At 50.9% G+C, this 19,559-nt stretch overlaps 1 protein-coding gene across 2 annotated transcripts in view; it reads right to left on the bottom strand.

Annotated features, from left to right (window-relative positions):
- Positions 1–19,239, bottom strand: part of Ccdc88c (coiled-coil domain containing 88C) — a 121,063-nt gene extending 101,824 nt beyond the window's left edge. For both annotated transcript variants that reach the window (XM_027419128.2, XM_035445571.1), the window contains exons 1-3: positions 19,018–19,239; positions 18,451–18,551; positions 12,125–12,233 (exon numbers count right to left, since the gene is read on the bottom strand). In XM_027419128.2, the coding sequence (XP_027274929.1) occupies positions 12,125–12,233; positions 18,451–18,551; positions 19,018–19,077 (270 nt within the window). In that variant the 5' untranslated portion in view covers positions 19,078–19,239. The remainder of the gene's footprint in view (positions 1–12,124; positions 12,234–18,450; positions 18,552–19,017) is intronic.
- Positions 19,240–19,559: the final 320 nt, after the last annotated feature.

The following is a 19,559-nucleotide window of genomic DNA, read 5'->3' as shown; positions in this document are numbered from 1 at the left end:
CCAACATAGCCTGGTGGTTCAGCTTTTGTGGACCAGACACTGGACCCAGGAGAAGTTCAAACAGACCCCGGGATTTAGAAGACCTGCAAACCATGGCGACAGATTATCCCTTCCTCCCACGGCCCCACAAATCCCAGCCACTAACCCTGGAGGTAGGGTAGGCTGTGAACATAAGGGGACAGAGGTCCTGACCCGGCCCTCCCATCCCAGGATGGAGCCAGGCAGGCACCTCAATCAGTCGTAACAGAGAGAGACGTGGAAGCTTCACTGGTCACATTTCTAATTACGTTCAGTTAAAAACAGCAAGTTTAGAAGGAGGAGATCAAAAGGCCTGTCATGTGACTCTGCCTTGAGAAATCACTGTAGCCCACCCTTTGAACCTCCGTTGATAATAAGGCTCTGAGTTTCAATACAGACAAAAGCAGAAAGAACCATCTTGGTCCACCCCACCTGCCGGCGGACCTCTCCACTGGCTCTGGGCTGCCCAGCGAGGGCGGGAAGCTGCTGGAGCAGCTGGGCTGCTTTTCAGAAAGCATCAGTCATAGGATCCAAGCAGCGCCATGGCAAGTAAGAGGGTGGCAGCTGGCACCAGAGTTCCTGCCCTTGGGACATGGAGTCAGCGAGTGGGAGCAGAGACAGCCGATGACGGTGATAACAAAAACCATTAGCTGGTTCAGGAGCCTGTGTGGCCTTCCAGAGGAGGCCAAGGGAAGCAACAACCATGGGCAGGAGTTGACCATAAAAACATCCCTGATGATCAGACACCAGCTGGGCAGCAGGATCCAGAAGGACCCCTCTGTCTCTGAACTGGCCGCACCCAGTGAGCTGAGGACAGAAGTTACCCCCACTGGACAGAAAAGAAAAGGGCTTGGAAGCCAGCAGGAATTTCACCTAGCTGCCACAGCAATAGGCTACAGTCCTAGACGGCAATAGTCCTCCAAGGACTGAGCAAGGAGGGCAGGCAAATCCAGTTGTCCACTGTTACCCTCCAGGCCAGATGAGGGGAGGCCCTTCCTGAGGCCCCCAAGGTGCTGCCCGGGCCACAGGCAACCTCCCCAAGTAAGAACCAAAGGCAAAGGCAGGAGAGGAAGGAGAAAGCTGCAGATGGGAGCAGCAGTGACTCCTTTGGTGACCCACACCTCACCCAAGCCAGTCTCCTAGGAAGGTGTGGGCATCCCATCCCATATGGCCTGCAGAGCAAGCCAGAATCACCAGAAACCATCAGCCCTCTGACACCTCGAGCTTGGGACACCCACATCCATGACTCAGTCCATTTCCAACTCTTCAAGCTCCCTTCATAAAACTCAGGCCACACTGTCAGTACAGGAAGAGCCAAAGTGGCCTCAGAGTTCTGGGCAGCATTCTGTACCTCACTGGATGCAGATACTGACCTAAAGCAAGAACAGGAAATAAGCCTGTAGGCTGTAGGCTTGAAAAGGAGGCACTTAAAAAAAATAAAAAAAGTTCTTTTCTTTTTTAAAGCTTAAGGTCATTCATTAAGCTTAAACCTTAGGAAGCTCAGGGGAGCCAAGCTGGCAGGACCAGGTTGAAAACAATCAATTTAATTTTTACCTCCCAGGGCTTGAGGCTCTCAGTACATATGACATGTGGCATTTCCATCAACAAAGCAAACAGAACTTGAAAGGCCTGCAGACCAGTGAGGGAACAGCAGGGGCCCTGGAGTGGGATTCAGACTCTAGGGCCCCTTAGCACTGGGCTTCAGTCAGTTACCTCTGTGCAGTTAAGGTCCTAGCCGCTGCTATTCAACAGTCCAGAAAGGGCAAGAGGTCAGGGGCTTTGTAGGTTGGTTGTGGTCTAGAGTCAGGATCCCTGTGCAGGCCCAGACCAGGCCACCCTTCAGTTTCATGAATGAAATGATTTTATCTGAAGTATTAGGTTTATCAAGCAGCAGCTGATATTGCTTGTGTCATTACACACACACACACACACACACACACACACACACACACACACACACACACACACACACACACACACACACACATGGCAGCCGTGTTTCCATGTGGTGAGGTGAGACAAACATAAAAGAACTGAGTGCCTGGCTTTAGTTTCGTTGCTGGTCTCAGGCAAAACTGGGCAGCTCCCTTCAATGTGAAAGTTCCAGAAAGCACAAAACAGAAAGATCAGAGAGGAAAGGGGCCAGCAGGGCAAGAGACAGGCACACACACGCAGACACTCTGTCGATCCCTGCGTCAGAGCAGGCTGCCCTTGGAAGGTCTTTTGAGCCACTCTGTAAGGCTGCCCGCCCACTACACCTCTACAGACCCACGGTGTAGCACAGCGCTAAGCCCCTTTTAAGCCTCCTCAGGAGGCACTGCCAATCTCCCCTCTTTTCAGACAGGAGGGAACTCAGGGAGAAGAGGTGAGTGGCTCAGCCTTGGCGCCTGTAGAAGTGGCCATGGCTCTTCTTACTCTTCTGTGTGGATTTGCATCTCCTGACTCCTCCATTCTCCACCTGCACAGCACCCTGTCTCCTCACCTACAGAACACAAGCAACCCTCCCATCCCCCAACCACCCCCCACCCCCCACCCCCACCTCTACAAAGGCTACAAAGTCAGCCTGGACTGGGAACTATGCAGTGTGGCTCACAGACCCCACAAAGTCAGGTCATCTTGTTAAGCCTCCCCAACACACGTCATGCCTTACAGACGAAGTTGAAGTTGCTTCATGTGTGCTAGGAATGGGGTCCCAGGAGTTCCCAGACCCAAACACAAGCTAAAGGACCCACAGAACTCTCCCTCAGGGTTGCCCTCCCACCTTCCATCCTGTCCCCCAGCTGCTGGTTTCACTTTCCTGGCCTGAGGACTCCTCCAAGCCAAAATCAGCAGCTAATGGCAGTGGCAAGGGACTGCCCTCTGTAGACCTCTGCTTCATAGTACCCCAACATCCGGAGTGTCGCCCATCAATCTGTAATCTACCGAAAACTCAAGCCATTAGACTCCTGCAATGTACACACTACCACAGCCTCTAATTACGTCCTTGAAATATCTACACCCCAAACTATCACCAACAAATTCAGACTCTGGGGTGGGGTGTGGCCTGACCATCCTCTTATGGTTACTAGAAACATCACACGGATATTATCTGGAAAAGGCCAGGGTTCTGAATGCCTTGGCAAAGTCACAGAAAAAAAAAAATTTGTCTTTCCTAAGCAAACAGTTCATTCAACAGCAAAAACTGTTATTAGCTTGGCCGTGCACCAGGCATCCAGCTTTCGGGAACAACCAAGCTTGCCTGGGCAAGTTCTTGTTTGACGCCATGTGAGAAACCAGTTACAACATCAAACATGCTGACCTGGGCACTGACACCCACCTTAAGGATATAAGAAGAATCCTTTAACCTCACTTTAAAACTGGGAACTCCATTTCCCACATCTGGTCACAAGAGGACCTGTACCTATCCCACCACCCCACCACTGAGCAAACTCAAACTGTTACACTGTCATTCATTCCAGCATGGCTTGAGTTTCGTGATCCTGAGTGCCCAGCACCACTCACTAAGACCTGAACAGTGACCACTGTTAAGGTTCAGGGTTCTTGGTGTTTAAAGGTGTAGCATGTAAGGTGGTTTCAGCTGTAATGTTGTGGGCAGCATGAATTCAGACCTCTTGCCCAGCAACTGAGGATGACCACGGCTTCCTTGACAACAGCCTTCCCACTCTTTTGTCTGTGCACCCACCACAAATGAGGGACTCAAACACAATTCCTCCTAAGCCCGAGCCAGGGTGGAAAATCACACCTTGATATAGTGAAACACCACCCTGGAGATTCTAGACAGGAGGGCAGGTAGAGGAAGGAGAGGTGCAGGTCTTTGGGCTGAAGCCTGGAGACTGAATCCTGAGCATGGGGATGGACAGAACAGACCAATGCAGGAGCCACCACAGCACAGGGTGGCATTCTCCACACCTGGGAACAGAGGGAACAGAGCTGTGTGCACAGGCCAGCACACAGCTTCAGATAGCCCTGGAAGAAATCTGGCAATTCAAGATCTGGACTCAAGACCAGGAGGAGGAGCCCACAGGAACAGCCCAGACTTACGCATGTGCATGCACGTACACAGTACTCAGGTATGTGAGTATAGACAGACACATGCATGCATGCTCACATTGACATACGTATGTACTCATGCTCACTCAAGCAAGCTCCCTCTTAAACTCCCGATAAGCCTCCAATGCCCCTGGCAGAATCCCAACTCTGCTAATTACATCAGACCCACCTTTCACCCCTCCCACCAGCTGCAATTAGCCCTGTATCTTGACTTCCTGCTGCTCTGGGGGCGAGGGGAAAAGCCAGCTGCTCCCTCAACCCAACCCCGGAAATGCTGGTTTCAGAGGTGCCTCAAGCAACCCAGTCCCTGCTTCTTAGGGCTCCAGGCTGACATGAAAGCAGAGCAGCCCTTTCAGGGTGCTCTGGGAATAACACCCCCAGTCTGGCCCACTGTGTTCAGCCCCCAGCTACACCCACACTGACCTACCCAGGGCAAGTGACCTCCCTACACAGACTCCAAAAGCTTGGCTGTGACAAAGAAGTTTCTCTAGGCAGCCAACAACTACAGAAAAACATGCCGCTTTCTAGGGTTAAAGTTTCCTCCTTCATAAGCCTCAGTTTCTTAACCTGTAAAATGGGCCCAGCAACTTGTCCCTCTTGAGGATGCAGCTGTATGAAGAACAAGGCAGCTAAGCCCTGGTCTCAAGGGAAGGCTAAGCTCCCTCTGGCTTGGTTTCGGCCTTTTGTTTCCACTTTGAGCTTAGTGCCCACATTCCTGTTGCTATTCAATATGCCTTGACAGCATCTGAGCCAACAACAAAAAGGTGAGGTGAAAAGGAGAGGGGAGAGAATGGAGACCAAATTCCCAGGTAGCCTCACATCCTGCCTCCCCAGAGGTTTGGGAATGTGGCACGTCCCCAGGGCCAGGGCCCCTTACTCCACCTCTACTCAAAAACAGAGCTCAAAGGACAAGCTACAGGGACCAGCAGGCCAGGGAGGAGCACAGAGCAGGGACTCCAATGGAGAAAAGGGCTTCCTGTGGCCTTGAATGCTGTCACTTCCAGCAGTTAGCTCCTTTGCCCTTAAGCTGAGATGGAACAGACCCCCTGGCAGTGTACAGCTTTCTTCAGCCTGGAATCTCAGTGGAACTGGATCCACAGCCCACAGCTGAGGAAGCCAACAAGCTACGTGCAGGCTGCCTGCCTCAGTCCCTCTGCTGACCACTCATCTCCTTTAGTTTCTGCTGTGCTTTGGGGTTCCCTGTCTTCACACTGAGAGCCCTGAAAGCTGGTCCTGGGCTTATTACCACCTGGTTGGTTACCCTACCAATAAAGCTCTAATATGTGACTGTGGAATCACGCACCGGCTCCAGCAGGACTGCTCTGTGAAACCCAGACCACCTACCCGCCCAATAGGTCTCAAAGCCGAGCTGGCCTGCTCTCCTACTCTTTGTGCAGGTTCCTCCGCACACACAGACACAGACCCCAGGTGACCACCAACCACAGAGATCCTCGCTTCTCCTCGGGCTGGTGGGACTTCTACCCAGTCCCAGCAATCACCTTGGCTTCTGTTGTGGCCTTGGTATGGGTCACATGACCAGCCCCACCTCTGCTCTTTGACAATACCAATCTATCATTCATTCTCCACAGTTTCATCTCAGTCCTTTTCCTTTCTAAAATAAGGAAGGGAAAAGTTCCAACCTTTCCGTTTTAAACTTTTGGGTGTGTAGGGCTGGAGGGGTGCAACTCGGTGGTAGAGGGCTTCACTAGCATATGAGGTTCTGGGTTTGATCTCTAGTAAAACACGAAAAAACCACAGTCACCCAAATCCATCAGGATGAAGCTCACATTCATTAGCATGACAACCCAAGTGCTTCATCTCCGGGGGCCCCACCCTTACACCTGCTTCACATCCATTTTTCAGGTGTCCCAGGACATCCCTCCACCAGCCTGGCTCACTCAAGGCATAGGCACAGGCTAAGTGCCACCCCCTAAAGAAAGTTGTCAGTCAGGGTCCTCATCCTTCCTGGCCTGTGTTCTGAGACACCACCAGGTGCTGTGACAAGCTGCAGCAAGGTTGACCTGATGTCCCTCCCAGAGTATCTCTGTAATGAACAACAGCCTTTAGAGCCAGGAGAAACACTCAGCAAAGAACCCATCACACAGACCCCAGCCACACCCACCTCTGAGCCACCAGGGCTTCCTGTCTTGCATTTCATCACTCTGCATACACCCTGTGGGGGAGCAGGGGGCAGGAAGAGGAAAGGAGGTGCCCATGCAGGCTGGTGTCCTCCACTGATTTCCCCAGATGCTCTTGAACTTGAAGCTAACTGCCAGTATTCACTCTGAAGCCCACAGGTTTAAAAAAAAAAAAAAAAAAAAAGGGTTCCACTGACCACGGGACAGAGCCCAGTCCTGCTGCCTGGGACCCTATGATCTCTCCGTGCTCCATCATCCCCAAACTGCCTTCAGTGGGCTCCATATTAGAGAAGTAGTCCACCCAGACAGACTGGCAGGGACCATCTCAGGCACATGGTGTAGCTCAGGGCAGTCTGCCTAGCATGAGCGAGCGAGGCACCCGCCTTTGCAAAGCGAACAAGCAAAACAAACATACACCCTAGGACCTGGGGTAGGGAGGGACACAGGCACCTCCAGTGTTCAGCACTGTCACAGAATGCTGCATCTTTCAAAGAGGGCAGCAGCCATAACCTTGAAAGGCACAAAAAGGCAATTCACCAGAAAAAAAGGACAAGGCCTATAAATAGGGTACTTATAGCAGTCAGGAGCAAACACCCCTAAAGTATTCATGCCCTTTGACCCAGCAACTCCATCCATGACAGGAATTCACCCTGAGGAAATGAAAAAGTGAGGGTATTTGCTGAAACCCTCACTTATGTTCAAGGTGGTATCGCTCCTAATTCAGAAACAGGGACATCAGAAGTGTCGACGACAGTACAGCCACATAAAGCATCATGCAAGCGCTGATATTCATACAAATGAATGATTAATGGCAAGGGAAAACATTTACTCGTCCATAAATGAATTAAAAAAAAAAAGAACAAATAGGTTGCACACAGGCATCGGGAATTATGGAACCACACAGACAAAGAAAGCAAAGGCAGGCACCAAAAAGTGATGACGGGTATCGCCACCCCCCCCCCCCGCCGGGATGGAGGAACTAAAACTCCTTTCACATTTCCTAACCTGGAGTAAGGAAACATTTTCCAGGATCAAAAACATTATCAGTAATTTCCTCAGCTGTAGACCCGAGCTGGCCAATCAAGAGGACAAGCCTCCTCCTTAGTCTTTCAAGTCGGCAGCAGAGAAGGTAATTTCTCTGCAAAGCCAATGTAATGTGTTATTCATGAAGCAAGTTCCGTGTGTGCCTGGATTTCTCTCCCCCTCAACCAGCTAAGGAAACACTGCTTTCTTTGCATTCCTGAGCCACAAAAATGGCACAGAGCTGAGAAATTAATATGCTGCTGCCACTAACAACTCGGAGTTATCTGTTGCCTTCTATCCTTTCTGTATTTTGTTCTGTTTGGGAGACAGGGTTTCCCTGTGTATAGCCCTGGCAGTCCTGGAACTCACTTTGTAGACCAGACTGGCCTCCAACTCACAGAGATCCTCCTGCCTCTGCCTCCTGAGCGCTGGGATTAAAGGTATGTGCCACCATAGTTCGGCCTGTTTGTATTTTTTTTTTTTTTTTGATTTTTCGAGACAGGGTTTCTCTGTGGCTTTGGAGGCTGTCCTGGAACTAGCTCTTGTAGACCAGGGTGGTCTCGAACTCACAGAGATCCGCCTGCTTCTGCCTCCTGAGTGCTGGGATTAAAGGCGTGCGCCACCAACGCCCTGCCCTGTTTGTATTTTTTAAGACCCTTGCAAGTCTCACGAAGCCCCAAACTGTCTATGTAGCCCAGGATATATCAATGCTTGCTCCCACCGTGTTCCAGCTCCAAATACTGAGATTACAGGTGTGCACCACCCTGCCTGACTCTAGTTTTACTTCTGACAAAGTGTTTCATTCCAGCCACCAAGATGGCCCTGTGGGTAGCGGCACTTGCTGCCAAGCCTACCCACATGGTGGGAGGAGAGAACTGGCTCTCACAGGTTGTCCTCTGACCTTCCCACAGACACTGTGGTACACATGTACATACACTAACTTGAGAAAAAAAGTTTCATTCTTCAAACTGTTCACTTTCTCAAGATACTTCTCATTCGCAGCAGCTGCCATATGCCTATCTAACACAACCACCGAGGAGCTGGCTGGGGCAGAGCTGGAGCGGCATCTACGGCTTGGCATCTACCAATTATAGAGGCTAAAGGTCACGCAAATCGGGACTGAAAATGTAGGTCAATTGCCTAGCATGGTCAAGGCCCTGAACTTTAAGAAAGTGGAGCTTGGGGTTGCAGACAGCACAACCACTGGGATTATTTGCTGCTCTTTCAGAGGAACCAAGCGTGATTCCCAGTGCCATTCACAACACCCCTGTAACTACACTCCCAGAAATCCAATGCCTTCTTTTGGCCTCCGTGGTACCAGGCGTACATGTGATGCACTGCTAAATGTACAGGCAAAACACCCATGTGTATAAATAATAATAACACCTATGTGTGTAAATAATAACACCCATGTGTGTAAATAATAACAACACCCATGTGTACAAATAATAATACCCATGTGTGTAAATAATAACACCCATGTGTATCAATAATAGTAACACCCATATGTGTAAATAATAACACCCATGTGTATCAATAATAATAACACCCATGTGTGTAAATAATAATAACACCCATGTGTATAAATAATAATAATACCCATGTGTGTAAATAATAATAACACCTATGTGTATAAAGAATAATTTTAAAAGGTACCTTCCAAAAAGTACCCCTTGCCCCACCCACTAGGGTGACCCCTCTCCCTTCTGGCCATCCAAGACGGAGGAAGGAACAGCACTTGCTCTTGGGTGGTTGGTTTTAAGACAGTCTCACTGTGCTGCCTATGCTGTCCTCAAACTCACTGTGCAACCAAGGCTGGCCTCAACCTCTGCCCCCCACCCCCCACCCCCACTTCTGCCTCTCTAAAGCTGACATCACAGGCGTGCACCACTGAGCCTAGCTGGGAATGCCATATGGGTCACTCCATCCCACTCACTGGGCTACTTTCCAACAGGGAAGCTGGGCAGTGGTTCCTTGGGAAAGTGCCCATTGAATACCCCTTCACATAAATAAGCTACAATGCTACATCAGAAGGGAAAATGGCAGGATGTGCAGTTACACTTACGGCATGCCCACAACAGCACAAAACAAAACCCATTCACCGGATGATGGGGAGGAAACACTAAACTCGATCGGCGATTGTCCCGGTGGAGGGCTGACGTGCCGACTGCCTTCATGGCACTTGTTTTTCAAGCTGTTTATACAGACCAAGTAATCTAACATGAGAACCGAATTTCTGTTCCCCATAAATCAGAAGGAAAGAATACACAAAACACACTGTGCCCAGGTAACATGCCAGCCAGGAATGCACACATCTCACCAGCTCTTTCCACCTTGCAGGACAAGGGGATTGTGACCCTTTGTCACTCCTAGCAAGTGCTCATGTATACTTCACTTAGCTGGAGCTAGACAGTCATCCAATGCCATCCCCACTCTCAGGGAGCTAAGAGATGACAAGAGCACGGAGTCCTCTTCCCCACCTCCAAGTCCTTCTGGTCGCCCAGCTATTCCTTAGTGTGACAGTTTCTGGAACTCTACAAAGCAGTCACCTCTCAGTCATATGCTATTTTGAAGCCTTTCGTCCATGCCAGACCGAGACCCTCACAGCCACTAATCACCGGCAGCAGGGAGACCACTGGGCTGGATGGTGCTGCACCTTTGCCTTGCAAGACCACCCTGACTCCTGACTGTCTCCCTCACACTCGTCCTGCTCAGCTATGACTCACGTCAACTCTGAGACTCAGGGCCACCTTCCCAGTAAATATGCTGCTCCCAAGAGTAAGGGACAGAACTCTTTTGAGGCTCCAAGACTGGGTCTACCTGGACTTTGTCCCCTCCTCACCTTCCTGGGACTCTACAAACTTGGAAACTCAGTCACTCAGAGAATTCCACTCGGGTGGCATCTCCTCCAGGTCTCCCCTACTTCATGTTAGACTGGGTAGGGACCTTGTCTCCCAAACACCTAGTGCCACCTGTTTCCTCTGGCACTACTTGTTACAAATGGCACCTGCAGACACTGACTGTCCTGTCAGCCAGTGCAGCCCCTAGGCCTCTAGTCACAGGTGCCAAGTTCACAGAGAGAACCACTGCCTGTAACCACCTGACATAAAGACCGAACATGCTGAAATGCCCCTGGTTACAGCATACCCAGCCCCAAGGGCAGCCCCATTAGCCCAGAGAACCCACCCTGGCCTCAAGAGCCAACTCTCCTGGGACTCTCTGCATCTCCTTGCGTCCCTGGCCCCTTCCTTAGACACCTGCAGCCAAAGGGATGGGACTGGTTGGGGGCCTCTAGAAGCTATGATCAGATCTGAATCAGAAATGATACGCTGATGCCGGGAGGTGGTGGCGCACGCCTTTAATCTCAGAACTTGGGAGGCAGAGACAGGCGGATCTCTGTGAGTTCGAGGTCAGCCTGGTCTACTGAGAGAGTTCTAAGACAGGCTCCAAAGCTACAGAGAAACCCTGTCTTGAAAACCAAAACAAAACAAACAAAAAAGGTGTTCTGAATATTTATGTGTGTGTACCTAGGGGTCAAAGGTCAACCTCAAGTGTTGTTCCTCAGTAGCTATCACTTTGTTGAGACAGGGTCTCAGTCTGGGATCTGAGGCTCACCAGTTAGGCTAAGCTGACTGGTCAGTGAGTCCTAAGGATCCTCCATCTCTGCTGCCTCAGTACTGGGATTACAAGTGTCCTCCACCATGTCCGGAGTTTTTTAAACATGGAGCATGGGGATCAAACTCAGGTCTTCATGCCTCTACACATTAAGTATTTTACTGAATGAGCTATCACCCATTCTTTTTGCTTTGCATGTGGTGGGGATGTAGTATGCTTGCATATGTGAGTGTGTGTTCACAGGTGTGGGGGTGCACATGTACCACAGCCATATTTTTACAGTCTGTGTACATGGTACAGCTCACCTCTCCTGATGGGAGAACAGACACATCATGACAGAATACCCAAGACACTTTCCCTCTCCCAACCAACTTCAAATCCATACTGAAGAGAAGCCAAGAATCCTGCAACACCCACAGTCCTTGCTAGGACCTGGGCCCAGGGCAAGCCCAAGCCACAGTACCTCTGCCATTTGTCTCTCAACTGAGTCAAGTCAGCAACTGAGGCAGAGGGGAGCCTGAGCTAACAGGGTCCTCAGGTCAGCAGAGACCTCACAGTGAAGACCCCTGACTTCCAGCACCAGGACTCAGTTACAGACCAGGAAGCTGAAGGGGCAGAGTCTGGTCACAGGTCTGGGGAAACTCTGGCACAAACAATGGTTCTCGAACCACAACATTCAGAGTGGCTGTGGCTCCGCCTAGAGTGTGAAGAGATACCATATGGTAGAAAGCAGTTTCACTGTGCAAGAAGAGAGACTCCAAAGCCAGCTGCACCCACCAGTGCTGTCCATGCAGCGTTCACCCACAGTCTCAGCATATCAGTCACCCTGACCCACCCAGCGCATCTGATCAAACACAGCAAGCAGTGTCAAGTGGATCCTTCACTCTGTAAGCCCAGGTTCCTGCTGGCCTAAGGCATAATAGTTCCATTCTCAGCCCCTGTAGCTTTCTATGGTTCCTTTTCTCCCTCAGCTTGAGTGGCATAAAAGCCACCAAGCCAGAGGCATGGACTGTGTGCACCCATTCCAGAGAGTCATCAAGTAACACACAGACAACAGGCTGAGAACCAAGGTTCTCCAGGCCCTCACAGCATTCAGAATGAACCGATCTGAAATCTGAAATGGAAGAGCCCCACCCGCCACGCACTTATTCTGGCTTCTTTTGGGAATCCATTCAAGGTGCCCCACTGCAAACACATGCAAACTCACTCAAGGGACTTCCTACACACATGGGGACCCACTGCAGATTTGTAGGCACCCCTGGCCAGTGGAGCAGCCTTACCTGGTAGTAGGTCTTGATGTTTCTCACCAGAATGCTCAGGTTCTGGATGCGCAGGTTCACATCATTGTTGACATGCTTGTTGATGCGTTGATTGTTGGGCCTGGGGTCTCTAGAGTAAGAAACAAAGTAAATGTCACACCTCAGGGCATTCACTATTCCTCCTTCCCCAGCAGAGGACCAGAGTTCAGTTTCAAAGCCTAGTTATTCCTTTGCTGGCCATAAGACTGTGAGGCTGTGGTTCAAGTCAAAGTCTACGTCTGCGCACAGCTGTGCCAGAACCCTACATGACTCATCTTCTCTGCTGCCTCACCCAGGCCCCTGCCAAACACAGGCACTGTTGGGAGCACCACAAGGGACCTTGGGATCCAAGCGTTGACACTGTGAAAACCAACATACAGACATATAAAAACCAATAACCTATCCAAAACTGTATTTCAGCATTAAAAAGTCAAGCAAAGAAAAATACAGGAAATATAAGAAAAATAGGGGCTGGAGAGATGGCTCATTGGTTAAGAGCACTGGCTATTCTTCCAGAGGTCCTGGGTTCCATCCCCAAGCCCCACTTGGTGGCTCACAACTGTCTAGAACTATAGTCCCATGAGATACCCTCTTCTAGTGTGCAAACATAAATGTAAATAAAATACCCATATACATAAATAAATAGATCTTTTTTTAAAAAAAAAAAAGGAAAGAAAGAAAAATACAAAACAGGGGGTGGGGGTGGGCTGGCATGTTCTGTGACCTTAAGAACCACATTCCACTCAGCACAGATCTCCCTATCATCTGGACTTAGGTTGGTCCTGTTCAGGATTGGCACTCCAAGGACACAATGGTGTCTTGACAGCCTGACATTCAGGTCTAGGACAGGACTGGTATACCATCAACTCCACCAGAAAGCCAGATGTGGGAAACCCCCAAGTGTCACCCATTTTCCAACCTCAGGTGAAACTCAGGTCTGGCTGTAAAGGAACTAGATGTCAGCTCAAGTGATTTACATCTTGGTTCATCCAGATGCAGGACAGTCCTCCGAAGCCTCCGTGTGGGAAATGTATGCCAAGAAGAGCGAAGTGGAAAGGGGAGCCTGCTTATCATAGCAAAGGCCTCCCTTCATCCACTATCCCAAGGCACCACCAAGGATAAAGGGCAAGGGACTCGAAGGCCCTGTTTCATCTGTCATCTGTGATAAAGGCGCAGAGCCTCCTCAGTGCTGCAGGGTGGGGAGCTACAGAAATAATTCTCAGGGCTGTCTGGTACGTTCAAGGCCACATTAACAGAAGATGGAGACACAGAAGAAAATCTTCAATCTTTTCAGATGTCATTGGAAGCACAGGCTTGTTTGTAAGGCAAGCTGTTTAACTGCCAACCTCTGGGTAAATACCTGACATACACTCTCAGTCTGCACACCATGCTCTAAGCAGGCAAACTCTCTCACATGTTCTCAACAGCCCCTGACTTCACGTCGTCCTGTTACAGCCCCTCAAACAGCCGCATGAGTCCCCTCAGGGGAACCAAGGAAACTGTTTTCAGCTGCCCGGTGACAACATTCCTCAACGTCCCCACACCATGATGGAGTCTGGTGACACCATTTACCCATCAGGCTTCTTCTAGGGCCCTTCATTACCAAGAAAATAAAGGCCTAGAGCCCCACTGAAATGAACTTAGCAAAGAGGCAGTATTCTGTATCCCCACTGTAAAGGCACTTTAGCTACAGAAGCCTTCCTAATGTGACAAAGTGAGGGGCTATTTTAAGGGATTGAGTGGCGGTTACACAGACCCAAAGGCATGAGTTTGTGAAAAGCTACAGAAATTGCTACTTCTTACGTGAGGGGAGCGAGGAATGAACCTGAGGCTGCACACATGCTTGGCACACACTCACCACCTAGCCCTAGCCACCACCACCCCCCTTTTTTTTTACTTCTGAGCCAGATTTTCATTATGTGGCCCAGGCTGGCCTTCAACCTACAATCCTACTGCCTCAACCTTTGAAATAACTGGGACTTCGGGTATTAGAATATGCAACTGTTTCATTATTTCAATCCTGAATTTCTTTTCCTTGAGACAGGGTTTTATGTAGCCCAGGCTGCCTTAGTTAAACTTCTGATCTTCCTGCCTCTATATCCTACCAAGATTCCAAGAATGTACCACCATACCTACTATGTGCAAAGCCAGGGACTGAATCCAGGGCTTTGAGAATACTAGGCAAGCACTGTACCAACAGAGCCACATCTACAGCCTCTAGAGTTCATCCACATCAGAGGGGCCACTCAGGAGTACCAGGTACCCAAAGCGTTGGTACATAGCACTGCACCACTCACGTGCAAGGGCTCTGTGCACACCCAGGATCTGGGATGCGCAGCCCAATCTGCGTTTGTTCTCCCCAGGCAGGGGAAGAAACAGCTAATTGAAGGAACCCTAGAAAAGAGCCCTGACATTAGTTATATGACTAATTAGACTAATTATCATGATCATTAGCATTCCCTTGGTTAACTAAGCCTCTCAGGGTAAAGAGCGCTTATTAGGATATAAACCAAAAGTTTCAGCATTGCTTAAGGAAGGCAAATCTCCTTTCTATCCACTCAGCGCCCCACACCGGCTGCCAGAAATGGGGGTCAGAGGCCCAGGGGTCACAAAAATCCAAGTAAGCAATAGGCTGCAGTGAATTTGCTACCATCCTAGCAAGGGCAGAAAGAAGTTAGCAGGAAGCCAGGCGTTGGTGGTGCACGCCTTTATCCCAGCACTTGGGAGGCAGAGGCAGGCAGACCTCTGTGAGTTCGAGGTCAGCCTGGTCTCCAGAGCGAGTGCCAGGATAGGCTCCAAAGCTACACAGAGAAAACCTGTCTCAAAAAACCGGGGGTGGGGGGGAAGTCAGCAGGCAGAGCCCCAGTCCACTGAGACTCCTTCACAAGCACATATGCATACCACTGTTGAGTGGACAGACAGACAGACAGACAGAGACACACACACACACACACACACACACACACACACACACACTCAGCCCTGCTTCACTCACACCACACTAATGACATCCGGAAATTAATATGCACCATCTTGCTTAACCCTCCCCACATCTGCAAAATTCTACCCGGCTATCACAGGTGAAGAAATCCAGGTTCGGGGCATGGAGCAATTTGCCCAGTGAAGCAGAACTAGGGAGTGGTGGTAGAAGCTAGCATTGCCTGAAGCTAGGAAAGCTTCCCCGGTTTCTCTCTAGACCACTCGGGTAGACTCTCCCACTCAGGAATCCTAGCCTTGGGCCTCCCCTGAAAGCTGAACCTGCAGGGCTTTCCTGCTTCCAGGTGGGACTGATGTCAGGGAGGCCAGGGCCAAGAGCATACTCCAGCCTTCTAGGGTTGCCACAGACAATGGCCAGGTGCAGTCACATGACCACAGCCAGCCTCCAGATGGCACTGAAGTATTAGGTAACAGCCTTTCATCTCAGCCCACCCCAAACCAGACAGCCACACTGCTCTGCCATTTCCAAAGGCCACTGCTTCCCAACTGGGGAGAATTTATCAAAAATAGCACAGCAGCAGTGTCCTGGCACCCTCACGGGAGGTAACACCCACCCACTGAGATCAGCACCCATCCTTAGGCTGGCACTGCTACACTGGGCAGAAGGGGAGGCTAAGGCCCAGCTCAAGTCAGCCAAGCATTAGACTGGACCTTGGACTCGGCCTATCCATCACCAGGAAAAGACCAAGGCTGAGAATCATGTGGTTGTTCAGAGACTGCACACAGAGGAAAGGAGGCTTGCAAAGGGGCTGGTGGGATGGCTCAGCAAGTTGAAGCACTTGCCTTCAGGACTGAGTTCAGTCCAGGAACCACATGGTCGAAGGAAGAAGCCAATGCCGGTGAGCTGTTCTGACTGGATGTACATGAGCACACGCACACAACTATTTAAAAGTAGAGTGAAGAAACCAAGCACTCTGTGTGTGTGACTGACCCCCAACACCCATTCCCAATACTGATCTAGGTACTAGCTTATAATCTCCTTTAATCCCCAGGACCATCTCCTTAGGACCAAACTTTACTTCCCGATTTTCAGATGAGCAAACTGAGGCACCTAACAACAATCCCTGTGTCACTCTGCTTGTAGGAAAACCACCTTGGGTTCAGGCCTAGTCTGACCATTTAGGATGCCCAATACTCAGTCAGGGGAGTTCTTTTTTGCTTCTGTGGTTTGGGTTTTTTGTTTGTTTGTTTGTTGTTTTATGTGCACATTTGTCTCTGGAGGGTATCAAATCTCCTGGAGTTACAGACAGTTTTGAGCTGCCCTACAGGTGCTCTGGAAGAGCATCCAGTGCTCTTAAACACTGAGTCATCTCTGCAGCCCTGTTTGTTTTATGAGATAAAGTCTCATACAGCCAGGCTGGCCTTGAACTTGCTATGCAGAGGAGACTGGCCTCAATCTCCTGACCAAGTGTTAGGATTACAGCTGTGAACCCCACATCTGGCAGAACTTGTCCAAAGTTCTTTAGTTACCCACATTTTGAGGTGGCAGATATGGAGCCCAGGACCCTGGACACTCCAGGTAAATACCAGAAAATGCAGACACCACTCTGTGTGTGTGTGTGTGTGTGTGTGTGTGTGTGTGTGTGTGTGTGTATGTGTGTTTTAAATAGAGGTTATTTTACAAGAAGTAAAATGTACACACCCTAAAGTCACAGCTTGGAGTTTGGGAAAATACATTCCAGGGAGTCATTCCACAGGTCCCCTAGCAGTCAAGCCCCACCCACTTCCGGAGGCAAACACATTCTGAGGCAAATCTTATGCCTGCTACCTGGTGCCAAATTATGATTCCCAAGAAGCAGAAAATTATGATTGGCAGGTCCTATGCCCACCCACTCCTGCCTGCCCTTCCTGGTACAGGAAAGCCACTCATTGTCTCTGTGGCTGAACCAGGACTGCTGCACACCTACCTGGTCCTTCCAGAATGATCACACCAGCATATCACTGGGGGAAAAATAACACAGAACTGCCAGGGAGGGGAACAGCTGACCCTTTGGCAGAATTTAGCCAGGGCCAAAAGCAAACAAGTGATAAACTGGCATTTCTCAGAAAGGTCCAACAGGTTTCCCTGATTTACAAGCAAGTGGCAAAGGCTTCAGGAATTCCAAAGGTCAGGGAAGAAAGAGAATCAGCCCCTGGGCTTTTGTTCTCCCCTGAGCCTGGGTGTAGCTAAGTAAAAGCCTGGAGGATACTGCTGCGTTTCTTTATTAGACAGCTTTCCTTGGATAGACTGGGGTTCTGACCGTCCTTACTCCAATGTAACCCAGCCATTCGTGGGGTCTGATAGAATGGGGAGAGTGGCCGGAGTCCAAGCCTGCCTGGAGGCAACCCCAGAAAAACTCATTTTCATCAGAGTCCTTTGAGAAGTGCCACCAAAGTCAACAGCAAATGTATCTCTTTAGAATCTGGTCAAATGCTGAAAAATCGAGATTGGAAGAAAAAAAAATTTAAAGGATGACAGGGTTTCCACCACTGTGACATCAAAGTCCGATGAAAACAAATGGAGCCATCTAGTTGGGAAGCCACCCCTACCTGCCCCCAGCTACAAATAGAAGCTGTTTTTCATTAGCTAATGGATTACTGAGTGTGGCACCTCCATCAGTCCTAGGTGACTGGGAAAATGTAAAGGCAGTTCCACAGAGCACACTGGGGTGTTTTTATTTTGTTCCAAGTGCCTGTGACTCATACTGACACTTCCAGTATGATCCCTGAAGCTTCTAAGTTAAACACAGAATGCCAACACCTACGTGGCGTTAAGATGTCAGACAGACACACGCTCTGCAGAACTCAGCAACGGATGTGGTCAGAGGCCAAGAAGTATCTACAGAGACCCCATTTAAGGCCAAATGGTCCAAGCACTACAACATGACTGTCCTTATGCCTTCTAAAGGAGACTTCTGAACCCAGTTCACACGAGGCGGCTTAGTGAGTGCATCTGCCCCAGCAATTGGCACGAAATGGGAAGGAGACTCAGGAACTCAGATACCAAGCCACAGTGAAATTTTACAGCCACACTCCTCAATGCTCAGGACCCACCGGACATTTCCTGTAATCAGACTCTCGGCACAGTTCTGTGTCGTCGCCCCGCCCCCCCCCAAAAAGAAAAGGGACTTTTAATGTCAATGCTCAGACTGCCATCAAGTCCTTGAGTTCGCAGATGATGAGTTCTAAATTTCTTTAGTCCAATAAGCTGGCAGGGAGAGTCTATCGGCCCACCTGTAGTGCAGGCACCACCACCCCCAACTCCCCGTCACCCGGCAAACACACTACCATCTCAGGCTTCCGAAAACATCCGCTCTGCAGAGGCAACTTACATTTGCAACATGATTTGGTTCAAAAAGATGCCGTCCACTAAATCCATGTACAGAGTCAAGTTGTCCTGGTGGCCGCTTCCAAATGGGCCAAAAGTTTTCACCTGCGGGGAAGCAAAGGCACGTCGGTCTGATGCTGGGGTACAGGCGGGCCAGGGCGGTCACCCGCCACCGCGGCACCCTTCCCGCGCCAGGCAACAGACGTTGGGCAGGAGGAAAACTTCTGGCTACTTTTCTCCAACGTCCCAGAGCACGGGGGGGGGGGGTGATAAAATAAAAAGCAAGCAAGGCAAGCGAGCAAACAAAAAACAAATAAAAGGGACTTTTCAACAAATTTCTCACGTCTCAGGTTCACTGGAAAGAAAGCAGCGCTCGCCCAGTGCGTCGCTCCGCGTTCCCACTCGGCGCCCCCAGCTCGGGAGCCCCCTCCCACCTCCCCCTCCCCGGGGCTCGCCGAGCGGGAACAGGTGCGCGCTCCCGAATGGGAGACCCGCGGGACGCCCGCCCGACACGGGGCCTTCCGAGGTCCCCGGGGCCGCACGGAGTGGGGGCGGGACAGGACGCGCTCACCCAGGTCACCAGCGGGCTCTGCAGGAACATCTCCACGAGCTGCGACACCGTCACGTCCATGCTGAGCCGCGGCCGCGCCGCACAAAGCGGCTCTGGCAGCCGGCGGCGGGCGCGGGAGACAAAGGCGGGGCGCGAGCCCACGGTGCGCGGCTGCGGCCCCGCCCGCCCTCACCGCCCGGGCGAGCGAGAGGGTGGGGGCGAGGGGGGAGGGAGGGAGGGAGGGGACGACGCGTCCCTTCCTCGGCTGCCGGGCTCCCTGCGCTGCCTAGCGGAGCGGAGCCGAGCGGGGCGGGGAGCGTGTGGGGAGCACGGAGAGGGGAGCGGGGCGGGGCCACAGCACGTGGCGGCCCGAGTGCGCGGGCAGGTGCAGCCTGCGCGCGCAGACCTGGGCGCGGTGTTGGCCCCGGAGGGAGAGGGGCCCGGTGTTAGCCTCTGGCTGTAGGATCGCGCACCGGTGCATCCGCTCTGCAGTGTCCGGGCTTCTCCCTTGCAAGAAGTTCCTTCAGGGTGCAGGCGGTGTGGCCGCCCCACCCGTGCGCGCC

The sequence above is a fragment of the Cricetulus griseus genome, chromosome 5, assembly GCF_003668045.3.
Source record: "Cricetulus griseus strain 17A/GY chromosome 5, alternate assembly CriGri-PICRH-1.0, whole genome shotgun sequence".
Taxonomy (NCBI): domain Eukaryota; kingdom Metazoa; phylum Chordata; class Mammalia; order Rodentia; family Cricetidae; genus Cricetulus; species Cricetulus griseus.
This window is presented reverse-complemented; position numbering and strand designations above follow the sequence as displayed.